The 19121-nt window shown below is 41.3% G+C and overlaps 1 protein-coding gene across 1 annotated transcript in view; it reads left to right on the top strand.

The window, feature by feature from the left end:
- SYNPO2 (synaptopodin 2) overlaps nucleotides 1–18554 on the top strand; it is a 216238-nt gene extending 197684 nt beyond the window's left edge. The window contains exons 2-3 of the mRNA XM_075849595.1: nucleotides 18072–18223; nucleotides 18548–18554. Of these exons, the coding sequence (XP_075705710.1) occupies nucleotides 18072–18223; nucleotides 18548–18554 (159 nt within the window). The remainder of the gene's footprint in view (nucleotides 1–18071; nucleotides 18224–18547) is intronic.
- The last annotated feature ends 567 nt before the right edge of the window (nucleotides 18555–19121 follow it).

Here is a 19121-nt window from a genome sequence, read left to right on the forward strand (position 1 = left end):
AGAATTTGGTGACAAAATAAATTTTATTTTTTACACTTAGCTTTTTACTTGTAAAAGTAGTAAAATATAGAAAAAACTATATATATATTTGGTATCGCAGTAATCATATTGACCTGCGGAATAAAGTTAACATGTTGTTTTAATTGCACAGTGAATTCCGTAAAAATGAAGCGCAAAAAACAATGTCGGAACCGCTGTTTTTTTCATTTTCTATCCCACAAATAATTTTTTCCAGTTTCCTAGTACATTATATGGCACAATAAATGGTGCTATGAAAAACTACAACTCGTCCCGCAAAAATCAAGCCCTCATAGGACTATATCGATGGAAAAATAAAGAAGTTATGGCTTTTGGAAGGTGGGGAGGAAAAAAGTCAAATTAAAATCTGAAAGTTGTTTACGATGTGAAGGGGTTAAGAAAAAAAAAAAAAATAGCAGCATCCCCCTAAGCCACAGGGTTTTCCTTTATAACCAGGGAGGAGTGCTGCCAATGATCTACAGATGGGGCAAATAATAACAAATGAGCCACAGAGACAGAGAACAAAGTATACAAAGACAAGGAGCCTGATGGATAAAGGCTCATCTGCTAAAAGCTAGGATCAACAATTTAAATCTGTGGGTACAAACCAAAGAGCATTTTTGTGTATAGTTAAATGTGATGTCCCGCCACTGTATTTAAAAAGAGGTTTGGAAATGGACTAATGGAATTATAACCAAATCAGCAAATTTTTGTCACTCTACCATCCAGACTTCCTCAGACCCCCAGGACAGTGATGTCGTTGTATGGATTACAGTATGTGCAATAACACATGGGCCATAAAGTGTCCAAGGGGCTGTGCCTGTGCAATGACATCACATGTTAATTTCATAATAAATTTATGATAGACATAGCTAACTTAATAAACAAATTCAACTTTTTAAATGTAAAAACAAATAAAAGCACAAGATTGGGAACAGCCTGTTTTTGACTTCTCAGAAATCAAACGGAGACAAAATTACTATATGATAAATAAAAAGCTAGTAGTCTTGACCCTAAGAAACATAAAACCCTTTGAATGGTTATGGGAACCCCGGAGTCATTATGCATTCCCCTCCTAAATGTCTGCTACTGAATATTCCTACCGTAGAACCTAAAAATTCAAACGGTCAAATACCCACCCTCATGTATTTTTTTATTTATTTTTTTATTTACATTTTTTATTCGTTTCCAAAGTCATATAAAATAGCAACTTTCAGAAAATGATACAATTCCGAAAAGATGAGGGGTGCTCACAGGAACCCAAAATAATTAATCTCGATGTATCACTTATATACAACAGTGCGTACATAGCAGAAAATAAAATAAGGAAAACAAATAAAATAAAACAGAGAAAAACACATACAACATTTAAAACATTGCTCACATATACACTCTGAAGATACAATACATCACTACAAATATCAACACTTTGCATATTAACGACCATGATCCAAAAAAAAAAAAAAAAAGACCTCTAATATGACCCTATAGATCCCAGACCAAAGGGTAATTATCATCCCCAATCTGACGAATGTGACACCTACAGATTTTTATGGAGTATAATTTCTTATATGAGGGACCTGAGTGGTATAATATGAAACCCATGTATCCCATCTATTATCAAACTGAGTAATAGAATGAGACGATTTAACCAACAGTCTTTCCATGTTATGTGCGAATTGTACATGTTGACATAATTCTTTGGCAGTTAAGGGAGAATTGGACTTCCAAGTTCTCGCAATCATGGATCTGGCCGCAAGTATAATATGACCTATCACTGTTTGCACCTCCACCTCTAATTCTGACATACCAATAAAACACAATGCTAATGTAGGTTGTATGTGAACGCAGAGACCAGTAACAGACTTTATAAGACCCGCCATTGCCAGCCAAAACGAGTAAACTAGGGGACAATCCCACCAAACGTGTCTGTATGTGCCTATCAAGCCGCAGCCTCTCCAGCAATAATGTGGATAAGAAGGGTTAATTTTAGAAATATGCACGGGAGTGAGATACCAGCGCAACATAATCTTAAAGGACGTCTCCCAATAACTTGCACTCTTGGATATTCCCTTAAGAACCTTGATTGCAGTATACCATTCTTCCCAATTTATAGTAACATTTAGATCTTGTTCCCATTTAAGAATATAAGAGGGGTCATTTATCAATTGTGGTTTCATTAACAATTTATAAAGCAATGAAATCCCTCGAAGAGCAGGCCTAAGATATGAAAAGAACTGATATATAACCGTTGGGAATGTTGGTGAGTGAATTGAAGTTTTGTGTAGTGCCTGACGGATTTGGAGGAACTTATAAAAATCTCTTGCTGGAAGAGAATAAGTACGGGAGATATGTTCAAATGTGTGTAGGGAATCCCCAGAGTATAAAAGTCCAATTGTCTTTACACCTGCTACCTTCAATTACTGAGGTCCAGCTCAGGAATACGTGTATTCAAGAATTGTATGGGTAAATCTCCAAGAATAGTCATATCTAATGTGGAGGTACATGTACAAAGCGATTTAAATGCAGAAATGGAAGCTGAAATACTGGACAATTTATTAGAAACCTTGTAAAGGGGTGATGATGACATACATTGTATTTTTGTCTTGTATCATCCTATTTATAATTTATGTTCTTAACCAATGCTCTAGAAGACTGCCATGAATAAGAACGAGTGATTCATTTGAAATGCGTAGGCTCATTGCATCCACCCCTCTGTGCTCGTTGCAATTTTAAGAAAATTCACAGAGTGTGGGTGTCTTCTATGGCAGGCGGGGGGCCTAACAAAGGCCCCCAGGTCTGCCCCAGTTAATGTCTGGTAGGCCATGCCAGAGACATGGCCTAGCAGATGCCTGTCCGTTTTACACGGACAGGCAGTAATACATTATAATAGTGATCGGATGATCGCATAGTGAAGTCCTCTACTGGGACTGGTAAAAAAAGTAAAAAAAAAAAGTTTAATAAAGTTAATAAATAAAAAATTGAAAAAGCATGGAAAAAACCCACTTTTCCCCCTTACAAACGGCTTTATTATTAAAAAACAAAACAAAAGTAAAAAAGTTACACATATTTGGTTTTGCCGCGTCCATAATGACCCCAACTATAAAGTTATTACATTATTTAACCCGCTCGCCATAGAAAATAAAATAAAAAACAATGCAAAAATTGCCGTTTTCTGTGAATCCTGCCTTAACCCCTTAAGGAGGCAGCCTTGTTTTGGCCTTAAGGCTCAGAGCCCATTTTTCAAATCTGACATATTTCACTTTATGTGGTAATAACGTCGGAATGCTTAAACCTATCCAAGCGATTCTGAGATTGTTTTCTCGTGACACATTGGGCTTTATGTTAGGCCTCATGCACACGACCGTAGCCGTGTGCACGGCCGTGATTTTCGGGTCGGCCGGCTGCGGACTGTCAGCGGACTGTCAGCCGCAGGCCGCCCGCAAATCGTGGGACATGCACATGGCCGCGGCCATTGTTTTCAATGAGCCCGGACCGCAGAACCGGGCCGTAATAAGACATGCCCGTTCTTTCTGCGGTCCGGGCTCCCGGGCCGTGCACGGACCGCAAAAACTACGGTCGTGTGCACGGCACCATAGAAAAGAATGGGGCCGCAATTCTCACGTGGATTTTCGGGGGAATTGCGGCCGCACACGGCTACGGTCGTGTGCATGAGGCCTTAGTGGTAAAATTTGTACGATATATTCAGTGTTAATTGGTGAAAAATTGCAAAATTTTGAGAAAATTTATAAAAAATAGCATTTTTCAGAATTTAAATGCATCTGCTTGTAAAACAGATGGTTATACCACCCAAAATAGTTACTAGTTCACATTTCCCATATGTCTAATTTAGATTGGCATCATTTTTTGAACATTCTTTTATTTTTCTTGGACGTTACAAGGCTTAGAACATAAACAGCAATTTCTCATATTTTTAAGAAAATTTCAAAAGCCTTTTTTTTAAGGTACCTGTTCAGTTCCGAAGTGGCTTTGAGGGGCCTATGTATTAGAAACCCCCATAAAAACCCCATTTTGAAAACTAGACCCCTCAAAGTATTCAAAACAGCATTTAGAAAGTTTATTTAACCCTTCAGGCATTTCACAGAAATTAAAGAAAAGTAGAAGTGAAATTTGCAAATGTAACTTTTCTTGCTGAATTTCAATTGTATTAAAATATTTTCCGTAACACAGAAGGTTTTACCAGAGAAACACTACTAAATATGTATTGTCCAGATTCTGCAGTTTTTAGAAATGTCCCACATGTGTCTCTAGTGCGCTCGTGGACTAAAACACAAGCCCTAGAAGCAAAGAAGCACCTAGTGCATTTTGAGGCCTCTTTTTTATTAGAATATATTTTAGGCAGCATGTCAGGTTTGAAGAGGTGTTGAGGTGCCAAAACAGTTGGAATCCCCCAAAGTGACCCCATTTCGGAAACTACACCCCTCAAGGAATTCATTTATGGTTGTTGTTACCATTTTGACCCCACAGTTTTTACACAGCACGTATTTGAATTGGGCTATGAAATTTAAAAAAATGACATTTTTTCCAATAAGATGTCATTTTTGATCAAAATTTCTTATTTTCACAGGGAAGAAAATACCCCATTTTGTTGCCCAATTTGTCCTGAGTGCAGCAATACCCCATTTGTGGCGATAAACTGCAGTTTGGGCCCATGGGTGGCCTCAGAAGGGAAGGAGCGCTGTGTGTTCTTTGGAGTGCAGATTTTGCTGGATTGGTTTTCGGGTGCCATGTCGCATTTGCAGAGCCCCAGAGGTATCAAAGCAATGGAAACCCACCAGAAGTGACCCTATTTTGGAAACTACACCCCTCAAGGAATTAATTTATGGGTAATTTGACCATTTAGACCCCATAGTTTCTTCACGGAACTTATTTGAATTGGGCTGGGAATTTAAAAAATATATATATATATTTACCAATAATATGTAGTTTTAGCTCAAAATTTCTTTTTTTCACAAGAAATAAAACACTCCATTTTGTTGCCCAATTTGTCCTGAGTGCAGAAATACCCCATTTTTGGTGATAAAGTGCAGTTCGGGCCCATAGAAGGGCTCAGAAGGAAAGGAGCGCTATTTGTTCTTTGGAGTCCAGATGTTGCTGGATTGGTTTTCGGGTGCCATGTCGCATTTGCAGAGCCCCAGAGGTATCAAAGCAATGAAAACCCACCAGAAGTGACCCCATTTTGGAAACTACACCCCTCAAGGAATTCATTTATTGGTGTTGTGACCATTTTGACCCCACAGTTTTTACACAGCACGTATTTGAATTGGGCTGTGAAATGAAACAAATGTCATTTTTACCAATAAGATGTCATTTTTTATAAAAATTTCTTATTTTCACAGGGAACTAAATACCCCATTTTGTTGCCAAATTTGTCCTGAGTGCAGCAATACCCCACTTGTGGCGATAAACTGCCGTTTGGGCCCATGGGTGGCCTCAGAAGGGAAGGAGCGCTGTGTGTTCTTTGGAGTGCAGATTTTGCTGGATTGGCTTTCGGGTGCCATGTCGCATTTGCAGAGCCCCAGAGGTATCAAAGCAATGGAAACCCACCAGAAGTGACCCCATTTTGGAAACTACACCCCTCAAGGAATTAATTGATGGGTAATGTGACCATTTAGACCCCATAGTTTCTTCACAGAACTTATTTGAATTGGGCTGGGAATTTAAAAAAAATATATATTTTCCAATAATATGTAGTTTTAGCTCAAAATTTCTTATTTTCACAAGAAATAAAATACCACATTTTGCCCAATTTGTCCTGAGTGCGGCAATGCCCAATTTGTGGTGATAAACTGACGTTTGGGCCCATGGGAGGGCTCAGAAGGAAAGGACCACCATTTGACCTACTGGGGATTTTCTGGTGCGAAGTCATGTATGCAGAAGCCCCTGAGGTACCAGTACAGTTGAAACCCCCAAGAAGTGACCCCGTTTTCAAAAACTACACCCCTTAAGACCTTCATCTAGAGGTGTAGTGAGCATTTTGACCAGAGACATACACCCTATAAACTGTAATGTGTGTTCCCATGGGTATGGCAATACCCTCAATGTGGCTGTTATCAGCTGCCTGGGCACACAGCAGGGCTCAGAAGGGAAACACGAGAGGGATAAACTGTGCGGAGTGCATCAGGGTAAGTAAAACTGGGGTAGATTAAAAATCAAGGGATGTATGATACATTTTGAAGCACTCTTTCATACGGAGCCTTAGTTTTTCGGGACACGTGTCACATTGATATATTGTGTCCTCCCTTATCCCCCTCTTATAAAAGACTTTGCACCTCTTTTGACTTTTTCCCTTTTTGCCAGTTTGGGGAACTTCTCCTGGAAAGTGTTGTCCTGGTGCGATGCGTGTGGTCTCGCTTCCAGAAGTACTGGGTGCCCCCCCTTCTTGGTCCCTAAAAATTAGTTTCTTGATAACTACCTCTTGAAATTCCAGGAAAGTTCCCGTCTGGCCTGCACATCGACGTAGCACGTACACATTGTACAATGTCATCTGTATCAGGTGCCCGGTCAGCTTCTTATACCACACCGCATGGCGTTGTAGGGCTTCAGGACTTGATCTGACAAGTCCACCCCTCCCATGTACTTATTGTAGTCCAGGATGCAGTCTGGTTTGGGGGTCTCTGTACTGGTACCTCGTACAGGTACATGGGTACTGGTGTGGAGTCTCTCTTGTCTTGTACTTGACACACAATATGTTGCGGCTAGATTGTGCCCTGCTCTCACCCCTTCTAAGTGTTTGCCCTGCAGAGTCTTAGGGAGGCCTCTCAGATTTCTTCTAGCAGTGGCGCATGCCGCAGGACTTCTGGAAGCGAGGCAGTTGAAGAGTGGGACGCTGGTATAAAAATTATCCAGGTAGAGGTGGTAACCCTGGTCCAGCAGCACCAAATCACACACAATTTTTGCATTAACTCCCAGTAAGGGGGGGAATTCTGGGGGCTGAATACTGGTGTCCTTCCCTTCATATATCCTAAATTTGTAGGTATACCCTGATGCACTCTCGCACAGCTTATACATCTTCACGCCATACCTTGCCCTCTTACCCGGCAGGTACTGGCAGAATTGAAGCCTCCCTTTAAAATGTACCAAGGACTCATCAATAAAAATACACGTCTCGGTGGTGTATGCTTGGGTAAACCGGGCACTGAAACGGTCTAATAGGGGCCTCTGTTTATACAAACGGTCAAAACTGGGGTCATCTTGGAGTAGGCAATGCTCATTAGGAGAAGCAAAGTATTTCCTAATTTTTTATTTTTTTTAGGTTCCAGTTCAGTTCTGAAGTTGCTTTGAGGGGCCCATATATTAGACACCCCTATGAAACACCCCATTTTAGAAACTAGACCCTCAAAGTATTCACAACAGCATTTAGAAAGTTTATGAACTCTTTAGGTGTTTCACAGGAATTTAGAGCAAAGTAGAGGTGAAATTTACATATTTATTTTTGTCAGAAAATCCTTTTTATAGCATTTTTTTCTATAGCACAAAAGGTTTTACCAGAGAAACGCAACTTAATATTTATTGGCCAGATTCTGCAGTTTTGATAAATATCCCACATGTGGCCCTAGTGCGGTAATGGACTGACGCACCGGCCTCCGAAGCAAAGGAGCCCCTAGTGGATTTTAAGCCCTCTTTTATATTAGGCACCATGTCCGGTTTGAAGAGGTCTTGTGGTGCCAAAACAGTGGAAACCCCCCAAAAGTAACCCCATTTTGAAAACTAGACCCCTGAGGAATTCATTGCAGTTTTCATGGGGTGCATGCGACTGTTTGATCAGTTTTTATTCTATTTTTAAGTGGCGTGGTGACTACAAAACAGCAATTCTACTATTGGTTTTTTTTCTATTTTTTTTACAGCGTTCACCGTGCGCTATAAATGGTACATTGACTTTATTCTGCGGGGCGATACGATTACGGTGATACCAGATGTTTATAGTTTTTTTTATGTCTTATGGCGTTTGCACAATAAAATAAGTTTTGTAAAAAATCATTCACTTTTTGTGTTACCTTATTCTAAGAGCCAGAACTTTTTTTATTTTTCCATCAATAAAGCCGTGCGAGGACTTATTTTTTGCGTAGTTTCCATCAGTACCGTTTTTAGGTACATGCGACTTTTTGATCTCTTTTTATTCCATTTTTTGGGAGGTGAAGTGACCAAACAATTGTGATTCTGGTACGGTTTAATATTATTTTCTTTTACGGCGTTCACCGTGCGGGATAAATAACAAAATAATTTTGTAGTTCAGGCCGTTACGGACGCGGCGATACCAATTATGTATAGTTTATTTGTTTATCTATTTTTATTAATAATAAAAGACTGATAAGGGAAAAAGTGGGATTTTTACTTTTATTACTTTTAAAACTTTTATTTTCTTATTTTTACACATCTTTTTTTAACTTTTTTTTTACTTTATTACTTTGACCCACTAGGGGACTTGAGGGCAGGAGGCCCTGATCGCTATTCTAATACACTGCACTACATGCGTAGTGCAGTGTATTAGAACTGTCAGCTACTCACTGACAGCAAGCATAGTGGGTCCTGACTTCGTCAGGACCCACTAGGCTACCGTCGATGGCATAGCCGGACGCCATTGTTTGGTGTCCGGTTGCCATAGTTACAATCGCCGGCCGGTATCGTGTAGCAGGCCGGCGATTGTAGCTTAACCCCTATTGAACGCGGCTTTTAAGGGGTTAATCAGCGGGGACACAGCGATCGGTCCCCACTGTAGGAGCTGCGGCAGCTGCTGTACGAGACAGCAGCTGTCACAGCTCCTGTATGTGTCGGGAGGACGGCCAAAATGGCCGTTACTCCCGTGAGGTACTATTAGGTCATGGAGCGCGAACGATACAGCTACCATGACCTAATAGTACGTCCAGGAGCGGGAAGGGGTTAAAAAAATTTGATAAAAAGTAAACAAAAAGTCGCATGTACTCCAAAATGGTACCAATAAAAACTACAAGTCGTCCTGCAAAAAAAAGCCCTCATACAGCTGCATCGGCGGAAAAATAAAAAAAATTATGGCTCTTAAAATATGGAGACACAAAAACAAATAATTTTGAAAAAAAAAGATTTAAGGCGGGATTCACAGGGACCCTCCCGGGCCCGAGTGTCGGCCGGTAAAATCGGCCGTTTTGCCCGTTCCGGGCCGGGCAGATCTGGACAGTGATATCAGCGGCAACTCCTGAAGGGGAATCCCCATGTGTTTGGGGATTCCGCTTCAGGAGTTTCTCCTGATGTCACTGCCCAGATATGGACAGAGACATCAAGCGCTCTGTCCAGGAGCGGAATCCCCGAAAACACGGGGATTCCGCTCCTTCAAGGAGCTAAAGTGGGGCTAGCACATAGCAGAGCGGGGAGATACCTCCCTGCTCTGCTATAGTGGCGTCGCTACAGTAGTAGCAGCCGCAGCAGCTGCTAGCGCCGCCATGGAAGGTGTCACCGGGCCAGGGCGCTTATAAAACAAGCAGGGGAAGGGAGCCAGCGCAGTGCTCCCTTCCACCTGCTGTACACCCCGGCCCTGCCACACAGTGTACAGCGTACAGCCATTCGTCCGAATGGCATCAACTCCTCCTCCTCACATGCACTCTGGCCATCACTCGGGACACATTCCGGTGATGGCCGTGTATTACCCGGCCCCATAGACTTCTATGGGTGCCAGGCGGCCGGGTACCCGGCCGAAAATAGAGCATGTCCTATTTTTTGACGGCCGGTTTTCCCGGCCGTCAAAAAATCGGTCGTGTGAATAGCCCGATTAGGGGTCTATTATTCCTAATGCAGCCGGGTGCCGGCCGATTTATGAACGGCCGGCACCCGGCCGGGAAACCCTGTCGTGTGAATGAGGCCTTACAGTGTAAAAGTAGTAAAACATACAAAATCTATATAAGTTTGGTATCTTTGCAATCGTAACAACCCGCTAAATAAAGTTATTGTGTTATTTATACTACACGGTAAACGGCGTAAATTTAGGACACAAAAAAGTGTGGCGAAACTGCTGTTTTTTTTTTCTATTACCCCCCCAAAAAAAATGTTAATCAATAAATTATATGTACCCCAAAATGGTGCTATTAAAAAATACAACTTGTCCCGAAGAAAAAAATGACCTTATACAGCTATGTCTACGCAAAAAATAATAACGTTACAGCTCTTGGTGGAATGCGACGATGGAAAAACGTAAAAAATAGCTTGGTCATTAAGGTTTAAAATAGGCTGGTCATTAAGGGCTTAATATTTTATTGCTATAATTACATTGTATATTGTATGCTTAAATAAATTGAAACTTTAAATAAAAGAAAAGTTTTAAAAAAAAATTACTTTTTGATTGCATTTAGATCGAATTTTGACCATCATTTTTTTAATTTTATCATTGGTGTAGCTGCATTAGCGCTAAATTTATGTGAGAGAAGCTATTTATATAACTTCTTTCAAAAAGGTGGACATATTAATATGTTACATACATCAATCTTTATGTTGGCGACACATCCATATTACAGATTCAATTGGTGGGGGCATATTAGCAAACAATGCCCCATCCCCAGTCAAGAGGAACAGAATGTTGGCATAGTTTACACTGCACAGTTTGAGCACTATATGTAGTTTTTATGTTTACCTCTCTACATCCAAAGTGGAATATCTTTTTAACAAAATATTAAGGGTTTAGTTGAGAAAAAGTATCGCCCTGTTGTCAATGTGTAACTGGCTTTGATGCTGCATCGAATTCTACATCACTTACATGCAATCATTATTACTAATATTTATATTTTCTGGTCACAGACACTGGAAACTTAGACCTTAATGGAAACATCTGGCTGATGAAGCATTGTTTCAGAGTATTTTGCATTAACATCTCTTTCCTTATTGCTTTCAAAATTACCGGGCTATTTACATTCTTACACTAGGGGAATAAACTCAGAATACCATTCCTTATTTGTAAATGTTGGGATTACAGTGTTTGGCATCCTCTGTCTTCTATAAAACATCCTTATAATTTAATATTATTTACAAGCCTGTATAATACAATTATAAGAGAGATATCTCCCTCAAATGGGAGTAGCGTGATATTCAGTATCTACATTGGAAATGGAGTGTTTGATAAGCAAAAAGAAAATTGCACAGATTAAAAAGTAGAATTTTAAATCGTGCAAAAGTTTGCAACATTTGTCTTCTCATTCCCCAACAGAAAAAAGAAAAGTAGTTGTGGTTAAACTGTAATTGGCACTATCTACAAGGGGGGGGGGGGTTGTGGCACTATCTACAATGGGAGGGTAATTGGCACTATCTACAATGGGAGGGTATGTGGCTCTATCTACAAGGGGGCTATGTGGCACTATTTACAAGTTGGTGTATGTGGCACTATCTACATGGGGATATGTGGCACTATCTACAAGGCGGGTATGTGGCACTATCTACAAGAGGGGTTGTGTGTGGCACTATGTACAAGCGGCTATGTGGCACTATGTACAATGGGGTTGTGTGTGGCAATATCTACAAGGGGGGCTATGCGGCACTATCTATACACGGAGTTATGTGGCACTATCTATAAGGATGGCTATGTGGCACTATCTACAAAGCAGCTATGCGGCACTATCTACAAGAGGGGCTATGTGACACTATCTACAAGGGGGGCTATGCGGTACTATCTATACAGGGGGTTATGTGTCACTATCTACAAGGGGGCTATGTGGCACTATCTACAAGTGAGGCTATGAGGCACTATCTACAAGGGGGGGTTATGTGGCACTATCTTAAAAGCGGGGTATGTGCCACTATCTACAAGGGGGGCTCTGTCTCACTATCTACAAGGGGGCTATGTGGCACTATCTACAAGGGGGATATGTGGCATTATTTACAAGTTGGTGTATGTGGCACTATCTACAATGGGGTATGTGGCACTATCTACAAGGCGGGTATGTGGCACTATCTACAAGAGGGGTTATGTGTGGCACTATGTACAAGTGGGTATGTGGCACTATGTACAAGGGGGGTTGTGTGTGGAACTATCTACAAGGGGGGCTATGCGGCACTATCTATACAGGGGGTTTTGTGGCACTATCTACAAGGATGACTATGTGGCACTATCTTCAAGGCAGGGTATGTGGCACTATCTACAGGGAGCTATGTGGCAATATCTACAAGAGGGGCTATGAGGCACTATCTACAAGGGGGTTATGTGGCACTATCTTTAAAGCGGGGTATGTGGCACTATCTACAAGGGGGGCTCTGTCTCACTATCTACAAGGGGGCTATGTGGCACAATCTACAAGGGGGCTATGTTGCACTATTTACAAGTTGCTGTATGTGGCACTATCTACACGGGGGTAAGTGGCACTATCTACAAGAGGGGTTGTGTGTGTGGCACTATGTACAAGGGGGTATGTGGCACTATGTACAAGTAGGGTTGTGTGTGGCACTATCTACGAGGGGGGCTGTTTGGCACTATCTACAAAGGGGCTGTGTGTCACTATCTACAAGGGGGTATGTGGCACTATCTACAATAGGGATATGTTGCATTATCTACAGGGGCTGTGTGGCACTATCTACAGGGGGGTGTCCCGGTGCTTTACAGGTATTTATGCTAATTAGTTCTTAATGACAACTGGGCGTTTTTTTACTTTTTACCAAGTGGGGGTTGTAAAGACAAGTGTATGACGCTAACCCAGGGTTCGTTGGGTGTTGATGGTATCTCAGTTTTCTGAGCCAAAGCCAGAAGTGGATCCAAAAGGAAGGACGAATATAGAAAAGACTGATGCATCTCCATTCTTTTGTATTCTGTGTTTAGCTCAAAAACTGCAGCAAAAACATAACCAAAACTATGCGTGTGATCCTGGCCTTACCGTTAGTGTATGTTCACACGGCTTATTTTCGGCCGTTTGTCGGGCTGTAAACGGCCGAAAGATCGGAAGCAGAACGCCTCCAAACATCTGCCCATTCATTTCAATGGGAAATATGGCGCTCTGTTCCGACGGGCCGCTTTTTATGTGGCCGTTTTTCAAAACGGACGCGTAAAAAAACGCCATCGAAAAATAAGTTCATGTCACTTCTTCAGCCATTTTTCATTGACTCTACAGAAAAACAGCTCCAAAAACGGCCGTAAAAAACGCTGCGAAAAACGCGAGTTGCTAAAAAAAAGTCTGAAAATCCGGAGCTGTTTTGCATTGAAAACAGCTCAGTATTTTCAGACGTTTTTGAGTATGCGTGTGCACATACCCTTAGGCCATGTTCAGACGTGGCAGAATTTTTCCGCTGCAAATGTTGGTGCAGATTTGGGGCAATTACGCAACGACTCTGCACCAACATTTGCATATTTGACAGGTAATTCAGACGTTGCAGATATCACAGCGGACTTGCCACAGATTTCAGTTTTTGCTTTGCAAAGGCTGAAATCTGCAGTGAATTCCGCTTCTTCTCCGCAATGGAATGAGTATGCTGCGGAGGGAAAATTGCGCACCACAGCCTAATTTCCGCACAGTTATTTTCTCCAACTGTTTCAGCCGTTTTTGGAGCCGTTTTTCATAGGCTCTATAGAAAAACAGCTCCAAAAATGGCCATTAAAAACGCAGGGAAAAACGCGACTTTGATTAAAAAAACTAGTGAAACTCAGGAGCTGTTTTCCCTCGAAAACAGCTGTGTATTTTCAGACGTTTTTGAGTTTGTGTGTGCACATACCCTTATATTTCTACATAGATTATTTCTTACCTGAGTAATGCTATTTAAAACTGGATCTCCTGACAAGTCTCTTTTAGGTGAAGACTTGCATTACCCATAAAATAACAATTGTGCCGTTCTTGGAAACCGCTGAAAAACAAGCTGCACAACTGACTGGAATATCTGGACGCAGCATATAGAGCCTTACTGGAATAAGGCCGGATTCACACGAGCGTTTTGCGCGCGCAAAAGGCACTTGACAGCTCCGTGTGTCGTCATCATCATCATATGATGAGCGGCTGCGTGATTTTCGTGCAGCCGCCATCATTATGACACTCTGTTTGTATGTTTGTAAACAGAAAAGCACGTGGTGCTTTTCTGTTTACATTCATAGTTTGACTGCTGTTGCGCGAATCACGCGCGTCCCACGGAGGTGCCTCCGTCTGGCATGCGTGATTTTCACGCACCCATTGACTTCAAGGGGTGCGCGATTCGCGAAATACGCACAAAGAAAGGACATGTCGTGAGTTTTACGCAGCGGAGACACGCTGCGTAAAAATCACGGACTGTCTGCACTTGCCCATAGACTAATATAGGTCCGTGCGAGGCGCGTGAAAATCACGCGCGTTGCACGGACGTATAGCACGTTCGTCTGAATAAGCCCTAAATGTAAAGCTCGTATCAAGATGAAAAGGGGTGTTCTACGTGATTTGCTGCTTACATATCTTGCAGAATTCATGTGGAGACATCGGTTTTGCAAAGACGCATTTAAAGACGTTTTCCAGCCAGTAAAAATGGATGGCCTATCCTCAGGACAGACCATCAATAGCTGATAGATCGGGGTCCGACTCCCGGGACCCCCGACGATCAGCTGTTTTGCTCGTACCAGCGCTGCTTCCCCTTCATTTCGTGTTGCTCACTGTGAATCTTCGACACGCATTTAGCGGCCATTCACAAGTATTGCAGCCTTTTCTGCCACTGAAGGGAATGGGGGAAAAGGCTGCAATAGCTTTTACTGGCTGGAAAACCCCTTTAAGTGTATGTTTACACTGAGTTTTTTCAAGTGGAAAAACTCAGTGTGAACAGGGCCTATCACTCTGCTTCTCCATATTGCAGAGCAGTTTCCTGTTTAGGATTATGCAGTATGATTATGTAGCAGTTTCCTGTTTAGGATAAATAAATTGTTATCACTAAAAATATTGACAGTGAACATAAACTTCACTTGATCCGTGTGTCAAGTGAAAATTATGTTCTGGGGGATCATTTTAGTTATATTTCATTAGATCCAATTTTTGTCCACATGTATTATCTGCAGGCCTGCATGTTTTCTACGATACATTAGAATCTTGCATATCATGGTGTTTCACTCAAGTGCGTGTGGTTCTGCACAATGAAAAACGTTCTTATGTCAGTACGGAAGCATTATTTTGTAGACAACTCTTATGAGCATATAGGCCATGTTCAGACGTGGCGGAATTTTTCCGCTGCAAATGTTGGTGCAGATTTGGGGCAATTACGCAACGAATCTGCACCAACATTTGCATATTTGACAGGTAATTCAGACGTCGCAGATATCACAGCAGACTTGCCACAGATTTCAGTTTTTGCATTGCAAAGGCTGAAAACTCCAGTGAAATTCCGCTTCTTCTCCACAATGGAATGAGCATGCTGCGGAGGGAAAATTGCGCTCCACAGCCTAATTTCCGCACAGTTATTTTCTGCAACGTCTGAACTAACTTTCCGAAAAATGTATAGAAAGAAATTAAAAAAATGTCTGCTGCAGAATTCCACTGCGGACTGTCCACAGCGGAATTCAACAGCAATTCCACCACATCTGAATTTTCCCTAATGAGTCAAGATTAGCACAAAGCACTTTGGAAACATATTTTCAGTGGTACATCCATATTTGACAACATATTCTGTGTAGTAGTTTAAAATAAATGTAATAACAGACTGGTAATAACGATTGGACAGACACATGTTTCTAATATAAATGATTTGTGACTTTGTGGTGTGTATGGTAAGAGAAAGAAGAAGTGACTGGTGTCTATCTTTGTCAGGATGTCTCCTACCCTATTATATATATATAGAAAGAGAGAGAACATTACGGAAAAAATGGAGTTCCTTTCCTAGAGAAGAGATCAATATGTCCTGAGTGTATTTCTGTCTTTAAGGCCTGGTTTACATGAGCGTGTGCGTTTTGCGCACGCAAAAAATGCTGCGTTTTGCGTGCGCAAAAGGCACTTAACAGCTCCGTGTGTCATCAGCGTATGATGCGCGGCTGCGAGATTTTCGCGCAGCCGCCATCATTATGACACTCCATTTGGATGTTTGTAAACAGAAAAGCACGTGGTGCTTTTCTGTTTACATTCAGAGTTTGACAGCTGTTGCGTGAATCATGCTGTTCGCACGGAAGTGCTTCCGTGTGACATGCGTGGTTTTCACGCACCCATTGACTTCAATGGGTGCGTGATGCACGAATAGCGCACAAATATAGGACATGTCGTGAGTCTTTTTCAGCGGACTCACGCTGAGCAAAACTCACGGACTGTCTGCATGCCCCCATAGACTTACATAGGTCCGTACGACATGCGTGAAAAGCACGAGCGTTGCACGTACATATATCACGCTCGTGTAAACGAGGCCTAACAGGCAGCAATTTCTCTACAGAGATTTATTTTGGGCCGGCTGCTGTATCTTTTCTAGCGCTAGTAGCATGCATGGATCAATAATTTTTGCATTTTCGTCCATGCAAATGTTTTAAAACTCATTATTTACAAGAGTAGTAATTGGATTTATATAGAAATAATAATGACATGTACACTTAGAAAATTTATAAATTCATAGTGTTTTGCCAATCTTCATTCCGGCAGCAGCAGTGATATTGAGGCTGGATTCACACAAGCATGTTCGGTCCGTGAAGTGTGTTCGGTCCGGGAATTGCGGCTGAAATACTTTCTGTCCTTTACGGACCGAACATGCTCGTGTGAATCCAGCCTTTGAGGGCAATTAAAAACAGACTGTGGGCTCAAGCAAATGGGCAGGGAGCCCGCACGACAGTGAATTGACTTCATGCTCTGTTGGACTCTGTGTGTATGAAGATATTATCCCCTAGCAGCATTGCTACGAGAGGAGAATACCTCTGTATACACAAAGTCTGATGGAGTATTACAACCTCCATATGCCTCTGTATTAAATCATACAGAGGTGCAGTACAGGCCTCATGCACCTGTATGGCAGCCCTATTAAGGTTCTGTACAAAATGGATCTGTAATATGCTTGTGTGCATTAGCTTGTACTTGTGCAACAAAAATCTGACCCTGAAAACATCTAACTCTTAAATCTTATGAGCTAGTATCAATGGTTTAAATAAAGTAAGCATTGGATATTATCCTTATTATTACTACTGATGTTATTGGTGCTCTACCAAGGCCAGATCGGCATTGCTATGATTTATACGGTAGGTACACAGCCTCTGGTACTATAATGCCTAATACCTTATGAGGGGCGTAACTAGAAAAGCCTGTGCCCCATCACAAACTTAGTACACTAGTGCTCCCTTACAGTATTGGTGACCTCAACGCAGTAAGGATGCCCTCTTAGTGCCTCCCCACATAATAGTGATGCTCCATTAGTGCCCCACTGTAGTGATGCCCCCTTAGTATTTCCCAGGCCGAACACACTGCAGGGAGCCGGGCTCTTAGCATAGTTATCTATGATGCTAGGAGTCCCTGCATCTCCGCGGAACCGCAGTCCCGTACCGAATACATGATTACAGTACGGGACAGTTGTCCCGCAGCGAAGCAGTGACACCTAGCGTCATAGATAACTATGACGCTAGGAGCCCGGCTCCCTGCAGTGTGTTCGGTCCGGGAAATGCGGCCGACATACGGACCGTATATCACGGACCAAACACGCTCGTGTGTGAGAGGCCTAATACTCACTTAGCCCCTTTTCCACGATAAACTGAGCAGCTTACTCTTCAGGCCTCTTATGCAGATACAATTTAAAGCAGTGACGGGCTATGGCTGCTACGGCGGTAGTTACGCCACTGTACCTTATGGTACAAGCGACATGCTTTGACATATAACATTTAGTGGACTTTTTAGTGCCTTTTCTAATTGATGTGGATTGCTCTATATAGTTCTACTAAGCAATGGTCCTCTTTACCTGAAGTATACAGATAATGTTGAGGTTTTACACTGTTGCGGCCTACATGTGAGGAGTTTATCACTGTCAATCAGTATACAATGAGAATCAGTTCACAAGTATTTGCCAATAAAAACATTAAACTTTAGGCAGATATCCCTGTATTTTAAGTCCTACTGTGTAAATTGGCTATTTTTGCCATAAAATATTTGAATATTAATATAAGTTACTTTCTTCTTGTCTCGTTTCAGGTTCGCAGTATGAGTAAGGCTTCCAATGCTGGATTATGTGAGGGAGATGAAGTGATCTCTATCAATGGCACAAACTGTACTGACATACCCTACTCAGAAGTTGTGGCTCTTATAGAAAAATCCGTTGAGAGCCTCCAGATATTTGTGAAAAGGTAAGAAAACATGTACAACAGGTAACAAAGTTAAATGTACTAAGTTTTTATTTTGGAATATTATATACAGTCTCACACAGAATATTGTCAGGTTATCGTCTTGAAATATTTATTGACCCTTGAAAATAACAGATTGACCATAGACCATAGCTATGAAATATAAAATCTCTCAGGGTCCATTTACCTGGTTGATTTTCTACTAGAATTATTTTGGTGTTCATTTTTAAAACAAAGTAGCCGCCACTTGATTAAAAGTCCTGGTACAGTGTTTTCAGAATTCTGATTTTTTTTTTAAATCTTTTTTCTATGTTATAATAATTGTAGAGAGTAAACAGATAGGTTCTGCACTGTGATTTTTTACCCTTGCCTCATCTTGATTTGCATAATTGGGGTAATTGGCAAAGCCCTAATATGTAGCAATTTTGTTCAATATTAGTTTCCGCCTTCACTTTGATTAGCTAAACTTTAAGTTACAGAAATGTGACCATTTTACATCCGGTTTATCATTTCAATTCAAAGTGAAAACGTAATGTAGGGATAATTTCTCAGCGTAAAAGCACAAAGACACAAAAGATAAAATATTAATTATTGTTGATAAAGATTAATTCTTCATACATAAAACTATTGTTATAATTTGTGTGATTTTACCAGGTCGTCCTCTGACTTGTTCTTATAGTACTGTATTGAGCTACAAATGCATATGCATATTAAATTATTGTGAATACATGCAGCATTTCTAATGATTCAAATGACCATCTCTCCTCATCTCAAAAGGATTTTTAAAGTATACATCCAGTGAAAAATACAAACTTCACAGTGCTTTTAGATCCTCATATCCCATTGTGTTTTTTCATACAAAACTCAGCCATTCTGCTGCAAAAATATATTTTCTAATTCA

This window comes from Rhinoderma darwinii, chromosome 1 (genome assembly GCF_050947455.1).
Source record: "Rhinoderma darwinii isolate aRhiDar2 chromosome 1, aRhiDar2.hap1, whole genome shotgun sequence".
Lineage (NCBI taxonomy): Eukaryota > Metazoa > Chordata > Amphibia > Anura > Rhinodermatidae > Rhinoderma > Rhinoderma darwinii.